We start from the raw sequence: 9,790 nt of genomic DNA, 5'->3' as shown, positions 1-9,790 counted from the left end.
TCATCCTTGATTATGGGCCAGCAAGATGCATAGAATCTTCCAGTGAAGCCGTCCGGTCCCGGAGCCTTGTCCATGGGCATGGACTTGACTACCAGCTCAATCTCATCCACCGTAAAAGGCACCTCGAGGTGTGCCAGGTCTCTATGCGGCAGGTTCAGGGCTTCCAGGTTAAGAGTCTGCGCCCGTAGTGGTGCCGCCCCCAACAAGCGGTCGTAGAAGCCATCCACCAAGCAGGAAAGCTCATCCTGGCCCGAGGCCACAGCCTCCCCTTCCTTGAGAGCGGTGATCAAGTTGCGCCGTTGGCGGTGACGGGCATGGCTATGAAAAAACTTGGTGTTCGCGTCCCCCTCATGAAGGAAGAGGAGACGGGAACGCAGCCGTGCAATTGTGCGCTCAAGGGAGGATAGCCCAAGCAGCTTCCTTTTTAGAATTTTGCGCAACTCCCGCTCCGGAGAAGAAAGCTTCCTTGCATCCATGGCCGTGTCTAGGCGAAAAATGACTTCTAGGGCTATTGCAATCTGCATCTTGATGTTGCCCACCCACCGGTCACTCCACTTCTTTAGAGCCTTGGCCGTGGCCCTAAGTTTTTGATCGAGCACATCGTACGGGTTTCCACCTTGTGGGATCGATGCCCAAGCGTCCCTGACCGTGTCAAAGAATCCGTCTGCCTTCGTCCAAAAAGACTCGAACTTGAATCTCCGTCCCATGCTCAACTCCGCATCAAGGTTCAGCAACATGGGGCAATGATCGGAAACTGTCGTGCTCAGCGCCGTAAGGAGGTTGTTAGGGTACATGTCTTCCCAAGAGTTGGTGCAAAAAACATGGTCAATCTTTTCCATGGTTGCCCAAGAGTTGGTGCAAAAAATTCACACAAAAAAGGAGTATTTTTGGGGAACAAAATGAAAGAGTTGGTTGTTCATGTTGCTATTTGAATTTCCTCGATCTGTTGGATCTTCCAAGAGAGAACTCATATTTCACCGGATTCGACTATATATATAAATTATTCCACCATGAAAGGCACCGGTGCTTTCTGGATCGCCCGCCACAGCTAAACGTGGGAGATCCAACGGTTCTCCGCAGTTAGTCCACACAGCACTCTAGATCGGACGGCCAGGATAGATCCGACGACCTCTCGCTCCGCTTTAGGCGTGTCCGTCCTACTTTCCACCGCACCCACTCGCCATCAAACCCCCGTCATCCTCCCACATGGCCGGAGCCGCCTCGGGATCGCCATGGCCATGAGATCCTCGACAGCGACGTCGCTGCTCTCCAGAACCCTCCGCCTCCGCGCCACCTCCTCCCCGCCCCGCCTCGAACCGTCCGCGCACCGCCTCCCCCGTGTCGAATCGAGAGCCGCGTCGTCGTCGTCGTCGTCGGGCGGAGGGGATCCGTCGGGCCAGGAGCCGGCGCCGGCGCCCATGGACTCCCCGATCAAGGTGTTCTCCGACCTCCGCGGCGGAGGGGGCGGCCGCGGCGGGGGCGCGGCGATCGACGCGGGCGGGTCGGCGCGGAAGCCGCTCAGCCTGTGGCCCGGGATGTACCACTCGCCGGTCACCAACGCGCTGTGGGAGGCGCGGTCCAGCATCTTCGAGCGCAAGATGGACGCCGGGGGCAACGCCGACGCCGGCCCGCAGACGGAGCTGCTCACCAAGAGGCCCGCGCAGAGCCGGACCTCCATCGTCTACAAGTTCGCCTCCGACGACATCCTCCGCGAGCAGTACCGCGACCCCTGGAACGAGGTGCGCGTCGGCAAGCTGCTCGAGGACCTCGACGCCCTCGCCGGCACCATCGCCGTCAAGGTATTGTAATCGCGATCCTCCCTCTGTTTGCTACTCATTTCTCATCAAATTAGGAATACCGGTCGAAACAAAATCCCCTAGATGTTTCAGAATCTGTCCTGTTTCATAGAACTTCAGGCATTGGGGACGTTTCGATGTGAATGCGAGAGTAAATGTAAATCCCTTTTATTTTAGAGGAAAGGTTGCATCATGATCTAGCTTTGTCAGAAAGCAAGAAAAAAAGCATGATCATCTATTGCAAGATTAACCATTTCGCAGCTAACTCTAGCAGAAAGTGAACAACACCCATATTGCAGAACAACCTTCCATTTAAAACAGGGTATTCCATTGCCATCATAATATTGCAACTATACCAGATATACAAAACATTTTCCAACTGTTTTTACCTTCTCCTTGGCATGGGATTGACGCCACGCACACTCGACCACCTTGCTTTTGAGATCATCTGTAGTATTTTGCAGTCGTGTTGGTCAGATATTTTAGGTGCCCATAGAAATGACGAAGTTGTGCTTTGTAATGATATAGCTTGTTCACTCATTGTCACAACTTACAATTAGTTGGCTTGACAACTGAACTGGAACTGGCTGTATATTATACGTAAGTATACTAAGTAGACGCCAGGATTTGGGGTATCTGTTGTTTCTATGTGCTCATGGAAATGTTCGGATTTCATGAATCTGATTCCTCTCATAAAGGTTCAGATATTAACAACTGAGATGCATGATTCATCCGAATGTATTCACTACTCACTACATCCAGAAAATATCACTGTGTCACACGTTTGAAACCCGAACGAGTAATTAACCATGCTGGATCAGGATTGCGTCAGTTTGGTAATGGAAGCAGCAGAGGTTGCATCGCGGGCACACCTTTTAACTAGCTCAATGGTACATACTGTTAAATAAGTAAGGCCTTTAGTAGCTTTCTGTTCCTTTTTTTTAAAGATCGCTTTCTCCTTTTCTTTTGAACAGCGGCATAAGCATTCTTTCCAGGCTGTCAGTTCAACATATACGATACAATTTTAATAGGGAAAGTGCTCCAGCCCCGGCTCCATTGCATAACAACGAAACCGAATATGTCTGATACAACTTATTTGGAAAGTAAAGCTTGCGGAGGAACGGCAAAGGGGTTGCCTCAGCAGGAAATTAACGGCAGGGAAACATATACTATGCAATGATACCTGATTACCTATGGATGACAGATAACTCTAATAAGGCTGTCAGTTAAACATACTCCCTCCGTTCGAAAATACTTGTCGGAGAAATGGATAAAAATGGATCTATCTAGAACTAAAATACATCTAGATACATCCATTTCTCTGACAAGTATTTCCGGACGGAGGGAGTATATACTATAACAATGATACTTATGTACGACAGATAACCGATATCTGTTCATTTTATGGTATTTTTAACATCCAGCCGGAATCTTTGTTGACAAATCTTATGTGACACGCAGCACTGTTCTGATGACGATAGCACAACAAGACCCCTTTTGTTAGTTACTGCTTCTGTGGATAAGATGGTCTTAATGAAGCCACTTCGTCTGGACACTGAAGTAAAGATTACAGGGGCTGTTACTTACGTTGGTCGCTCTTCGATTGATATACAGATTGAAGTGACTCAGGTTGATCAAGGTATTGTTGCTAAAGAAATTATCGATCTCTTTATTTATTTGATTTTGAACAACTGTCATGTATGATAGATCTTTCTACTCTCTTGTCTGACATTTCACAACTTGCAACAGACGGTGATGTGCAGTCAGACCCAATTGCATTGACGGCTAACTTCACATTTGTTGCACGAGACTCGGTGACCGGAAAATCCGCTCCAGTGAACCGCCTTTCACCAGAAACCGAGAGAGAGAAGCAGTTATATGCAGAGACAGAAGCACTGGAAAAGGTGAAAAGAAGGAAAAGAGAAGAACAGAAGGGAGTGCTTGAAAAGGGGGTGCATAAGCTTGGTGCTGAGGCTGAGAGGCTGAAGGCTTTACTGGCAGAGGGTCGTGTTTTCTCTGATTTTCCTGCTTTGGCTGATAGGGATAGCATATTGATGAAGGATACTCGCCTGGAGACCTCTATGATCTGCCAACCTCAACAGCGAAACTTGTATGGACGGATATTTGGAGGTTTCTTGATGCACCGAGCATTTGAGCTTGCTTTCTCGACTGCCTATGCCTTTGTTGGACAGAGACCGTGTTTTCTTGAGGTCGACCATGTCGACTTCTTAAAGCCGGTAAGTAACTAGGCTATTTTTTTGGGTGCATCTCTGAGTAATTAAGCTCGTATCTTCAGACAATCAAGTCAGCATTTCTAATTTAAGAAGTACTGTTCCATGGTTGCTTCTTGGTGATTACCTCAAGTTACCACTGAAGATGTTATGTATGACTGGATCATGGTAGCAGTTGTGAAATCTGTTTCAGAAACTATAAATTGGTTTTCCCATAATGTGAGGAATAACAATGTCAAATTGTGATTGCACAGGTGGATGTTGGAGACTTTCTTCGATTCAAATCATGTGTCTTGTTTACCCAGCTTGAGAATAAATGGCAGCCCCTGGTAAATGTCGAAGTCGTCGCTCATGTGACAAGGCCCGAGCTCCGAAAAAGCGAGGTAATCTCACAGTGCTGCCCAGGACAAACTGTTTTAACTGCAGCAGCTATACTCTAGTCTTTGTATCTCGTTGAATGCTTCCATTCACCATACCACATTGCTGATAGTGTTGTCCAACAAACAGATCTCCAACACATTCCACTTCACCTTCTCAGTCGGCAGCGACGCTCTGAAGAATGGAGTGAACATCCGCAACGTTGTTCCCTCAACCGAAGAAGAGGCACGCCGTATATTAAACCGCATGGATGCCGAGGGTTTGTTCGATTGATCCTTCGGCGGAGTCACTGGTTCCAGCCATAATTTTAGCAACTTTTTACTGGCCATGTTAACTAGTGGGAGATGTACCCCATGATTTGAACATCAGCAGCAGATAAGCAGCATGCTGGCAGAAGACCGGCGAAAGTGTAGCTTTTTGGCGTTTCTTTTGGGAAATTATTTGGAGTATAGTAGTGGGATATATAATAACCCCAGCCTCGAGACCCAAAAAATGTGCCTTTTGTGAGGGCACTGTCCATTGATTATATATGTATAATTGCTTTTTTTTTTGTTTCAGCATGTAAACAAAGATAGAGGCCATTAGGTCACTGCCTTCAGGTCAGAGTGAAAGAATGCAGGGATAATTCTCTTGTCAGCATGGGGAGCAAAAGACGAATCCTAGCAGATCCTGAAAGGTTGTAGCTGCAGTGAGTAAATATAAATGTGGCTACTGGCCACTTCTACTTTGATCATGTGATGGTTCTTTTAGACTGGACTTTTATCATGAGATTCAGAACGGTCAATTTGCCAAAAGATTTGATCTACTAGTGCCAGTGATTCATTCTTAGCATGTCTGAATCATCATGTACAGATGCCACTTTCACCTTTGCTGGTAGGCCATTGGCTGCTGGATGATGCTTTAGCATGCGGAATCATGTACTACTACGATATAGACTTTGATGATCTACACTTATCTGCTCAAGTTACAAAATACTAGTGATAATTATAGGTTGGGCCCTCTGCATTGCCTGCTCCTCTAGACAGTAGCTAAGATGCAGGTTCCAAGCTGAGACATTCGGTATCATGGCTACTGGCGGCGACTACGACGATGACGACGAGCTCTCCTCCTCGGAGCTGCTGGACTGCGGCGCGGCGTTGAACCGTGGAGGAACGGCCGCGGTCTCCACCCGGCGTGACGTGCTGAAGCCCCCTGGCGCCGTCCGTTCATTCATCCTGCTGACGTCCTTGCAGACGCGGTCCAGAACGGCGAGGAAGTCGCGGACCACCATGAAGATCCTCAGTGGGTGGCCTTCCTCCTTGGCAGAGTTGCCGTGGAAGAACTCGGTCGTCTCCCTAACGAGGGAGAGGGCGAGCCCCTCCTGAGCCTGCACCGCTGTGATCTCCGCTTCGGCCTTCTGCAGGAACTCGCCGATGGAGGCGCGAAACCTCTTGCAGCGCTCGTCCGAACTGAGCTGCTGGTTCAGCTGCAAAACATCGCTGATCTTGCTTACGCCGGCTGAGAGCTTCGAGACGCAACTGGCCAGCGAGTCGGAGTCCATTCCTGCCGCCTTCTTGACGTTGCCGAGCTCACCGCCGAGGCTAGCCACGATCTTCAGGCCAACCTTCTTGCACTGGAAATCATCTGCAACGGCGCTCACCTTGTCTTTCTTTGGGCTCGTGACTACAATGTTGGCACCCTCAGACTTGGTGATCTCCTCGATGACAAAGTGCAGGAGAGTTGTCTTGCCATCTGTGCCCTTTATATCGACCAACTTGAGGAGCGAGTCGAGCTTGAAGGCGTGCGCGTTACCTCGGTTCGTGCCGGTGTTCATCCGGTTACCGGTCTTCAGGACGGCATCCAAGATCTTGTGGAACAGCCTGCTGCCCCTGAGTTCTTCACACGCTGCCTGAAATGGTAATGGATGGTGAGTTGGTAAGTGATTATTTGCCACTATATGCTGCAAAGAACACCTGAATCAATAATTTGAGATTTTGAACAATAGTACATGATTGTGCCCAAGGATGCCTACATGATGACAGCAAATGGTAAAGATCACAAATGCGGCTAATGATCATAGGAACATGGCACATACGGCGCTTTAGATCTCCAAACACACCTTTACAGAAACAAGAGTCCTTTTACTCGATTCAGAGACACTGTCATGGCACGCCGGTCCCCTTTTGTCATCTAAAACTGTTTACAGTACAAGTTAGGACATGATTAGTACCTCGAGGGTTCTGAAGGCGGTCTTGAGGTAATCGACCTCCAAATCGAAGTTGGCGATGTAGAGCATCGCCTCCGCTCTCTTGAAGGCGAACGGTATCCCGAGCACTGCCTTGAGGAAGCTCTCGGCGGGGCCGAGCTTCGACTGAGCATCCTCCCTGTACTCTCTGAGCTTGAGCTCTTCTTCTCTGGTAGGGGCCATCTTCAGCAGCATCTCCAGCAGCTCAGTCCCAAGGCTCTCTGCCTGGCCTGCACTTGCAAGAAATGGCAACACAAGCAAAATGTTCATGGAGCCGGGTGATCGGAGAAAGCATTCTCTGAATGCAGGTTCATAAAATGAAATGTGTGTGGGTATGGCGTCATCTCATCTCACCATCAAGCAGGGCCTTGCACACTTCTTCCTTGGTGGCGTCGAGCGCCCGCAGCATGATCGCGATGTTCTGCGATTTCTTCGCGTCGAGCACCTTGTTCTCCTGGTTGAAGGGTGCCCCGTTTGCCTCCTTGAATCCGTTCTTGGGCATCCTCCTCGTCGAGTTGGAGACGAACAATGTCTCGATCATCTCCTCGTTCACTCTGTTTCGGTACACGGCAGTGGCACAAATGGACATAGTCAGTTTCAGAACGAAACGAATCCTGTAAGTACATGGCAGCAGCTATGATGCAGAGTATGATAAATGAAGTATACTCCAGAGGCAGTGGAGAGGGCTCACCGGAATGAGCTTGCCTTGAGCTGGTCCCACACCGTCGGCCGGCCGGAGCTCGCGCGGAACTTGTCCCAGTGCAGCGGCTTCAGTTTTGGTAGAGCAGCCGCGCCGGCGTCCACGTCCTTCTCCTCCGACTGCGGCGACTCCTCGGGGTGGACTGCCCCCGCCGAGGCCCGGATCACCGTGGGCGCGGGGCGCTCGGAGAGCCGCCGAGGCAGCCAGCCGCTGCCGTTGCCTGCCCGTGGCAGCAGAGGGGGAGGCGTTGGAGGTGCAGGTGCCGCTTGCGCGCTCCCGTTGCCTTTGCTCGGTGGCATTGGCGGAGGAGGTGGTGGGGGCGGCGCGGGCGGTGGAACACCCGCCGGCGGCGCCCGGCTGTCCCCTATTCTGTCCTGATGGACAGGGCTTGACAGCGGGCTCATCCCTGGCTGCGGTTGGAACTGGCGAGGCAGGGGCGGCATGGGCCTGAGCTCCGGCGAGCTGGTGCTGGAGATGGTGGCGGTGGAGCCCCGGGGGTGCTGGTCGTCATCGTGGAGCGCGGGCTTGGCCGGCGAAGGCTTAGGCAAGGCGGGCTTCTTATAAGCTTCGGGTTCCGGCTCGGGCCGGCCGCGGCGGCGGCGGGCGAGGAGGTAGACGAGCGCGGCGGCCAGCACGGCGGAGGCCGCGGCCGCGACGAGGAGGAGGACGGTGAGCAGGCGGTGGGAGGAGAGGAACGCGCGGAGCGGCGCCGGCGCGCTGCGGGGGACCGGCAGAGCCAGGGAGGACATGTTGGCCGGCGCCGTGGGGTTCGGCAGCGAGGAGGACGCCGGGTCGCCGCCGGCGCCCACATCGCCGACGCCGACGGCGGCTGGCGCGGGGTTGGCCACCGTCGGCGGCTGCGGGGGCGCCGCGTCGGGCAGGAACGGGAAGAAGGGCGCGGGGGGCGGCGGCGGCAGCGCCGGCGCGCTCTCGAGAGGGAAGAGCGGCTCGTGCAGCGCCCTCCTCCCGCCATACCCCTTGTGATGGCTGCCGTCGCGCCGGCGATGGAGGGAGGCGGAGGCAGAAGAAGGGAGGAGGAAGAGGAGGTGCAGGAGCACGAGCACGAGCAGCCGCCGCCGCCGCGCGGGCATTGGCATTGGCATCGCGCGTGCAAACAAACGGCCGGCGCACGCCCTGGGTCGACGAGACGACAAGCCCCGCCCGCTCGCTCGCTCGCCACCTACCACCTACCACGCCATCACCCACGCAACGCAAGCTCGGCGAGACTGAAGGGAGCTGGGCTGAGCTCACGCTAGCGTGTGGGGATTGGGGAAGAAGAGAGAGGGGAGTGAGTCAGTGAGAGAGAGGAGTGAACGCTCGTGAACGGGCTAGCTGTGAACGCAGGAAGAAGAGACGGGGAGGGTGGCGGGGAGCATGGGTGCCTGGGTAGTGGTGCACTGCCACGGAGCGGTGTCACTGGTGGGAATGTGTGCTTTGGATTCTTGCGCCTTTCGCTGTGACACACGGAAACGATGGATGTGGTGCATCGCGTCGCGTTGCACTGCCTCGTCGTTGCTTTGCCGTGCGCTGCCTGCGCTTTCGAGCTGGTTCCCATGGAGACGGCCGCCGGTGGTACTACGTGACATTGTTTTACTCGCCAGTCACTGTGACAAGAGCCTCCGTCTGGACCGGTATCCGATGATCATCTCAGAGCATCTACAACCGGACCCATACCCGCCGACCTCTTCGCACACCAAAGGACCGGTCTGACCGACATTTCTCATATCCGGCCTATATGTGGGACGGATATAACGAGGCACAGTCGCACTCACGCACCACCGTCATGTCGGGCTGACTGCAAGGGCCAATGCGGTCACACGCAGAGATCGAGGGTCCGACGAACGTCTCCTTCGTTTCTCGATGCGGATGCATTCATGGCATTGCGTGGCGCCGCTCCGGCGTGCTGCTCGAGGAAGCAAGCCCATCTATTTAAGTCGAAGACAACACTAAAACCCTAGCCCATTACTGGATTCAGGAACTTTCTCGCCAGCCGTTTCTTTGCCGTCACCTAGCTGACCCTTTTTGCCATCAGCTTAAAGAAACCTGATGGCAAAAAAGCAGCTAACAGCAAAGAAAGTGTTTTCCGTCAGCTCCATCTTTACCGTCAGCTAGCTGACGACATAGAACCTTTGCCGTTCGAGAGGCAGGGTGGGCCGATAGTGAGGGGTAGCTAACAACCACTTTTCTTTGCCGCCCGCCAGCTGATGGCAAAGAAACTTTGCCGTTCGCTAGCAGACGGCAAAGAAAGTAGTCGTTCTAACTTCTGTTAGCTATGCTCTTTGCCATCAGCTAGCGGACGACAAAGAGCCTAGCACTATATGTATGAAAACGCCCTCGCGCCCTGCCCCTCTCTCTCCCTCTCCCCTCATCCCAACCCCGCGTCGCCGCCTCGCCCTGGCCGCCCCCCTCGTCGCCGCCCCACCCCGGCCGCCCCCCTCGCCACGCCGCCCCGGTCGCCCTG

General features: G+C 53.3%; 2 protein-coding genes across 2 annotated transcripts; one reads left to right on the top strand and one right to left on the bottom strand.

Annotated features, from left to right (window-relative positions):
* The first annotated feature begins 1,176 nt into the window (after positions 1 to 1,176).
* LOC119302489 (acyl-coenzyme A thioesterase 9, mitochondrial-like) lies at positions 1,177 to 5,136 on the top strand. Its single transcript, XM_037579523.1, has 5 exons — positions 1,177 to 1,799; positions 3,258 to 3,435; positions 3,546 to 4,033; positions 4,282 to 4,410; positions 4,535 to 5,136. The coding sequence occupies exons 1-5, from the start codon at positions 1,233 to 1,235 to the stop codon at positions 4,676 to 4,678; spliced, it is 1,506 nt and encodes a 501-aa protein (XP_037435420.1). The 5' UTR covers positions 1,177 to 1,232; the 3' UTR covers positions 4,679 to 5,136.
* A 72-nt stretch (positions 5,137 to 5,208) lies between these two features.
* LOC119302488 (formin-like protein 15) lies at positions 5,209 to 8,725 on the bottom strand. The gene is made up of 4 exons (XM_037579522.1): positions 7,321 to 8,725; positions 6,984 to 7,183; positions 6,615 to 6,859; positions 5,209 to 6,293 (listed from the first exon to the last, which is right to left on the bottom strand). The coding sequence occupies exons 1-4, from the start codon at positions 8,430 to 8,432 to the stop codon at positions 5,487 to 5,489; spliced, it is 2,364 nt and encodes a 787-aa protein (XP_037435419.1). The 5' UTR covers positions 8,433 to 8,725; the 3' UTR covers positions 5,209 to 5,486.
* Positions 8,726 to 9,790: the final 1,065 nt, after the last annotated feature.

Source organism: Triticum dicoccoides, chromosome 5A, assembly GCF_002162155.2.
Source record: "Triticum dicoccoides isolate Atlit2015 ecotype Zavitan chromosome 5A, WEW_v2.0, whole genome shotgun sequence".
Taxonomy (NCBI): domain Eukaryota; kingdom Viridiplantae; phylum Streptophyta; class Magnoliopsida; order Poales; family Poaceae; genus Triticum; species Triticum dicoccoides.
Note: the sequence above shows the minus strand (reverse complement) of the source record. Positions and strands in the feature narration are given on the sequence as shown.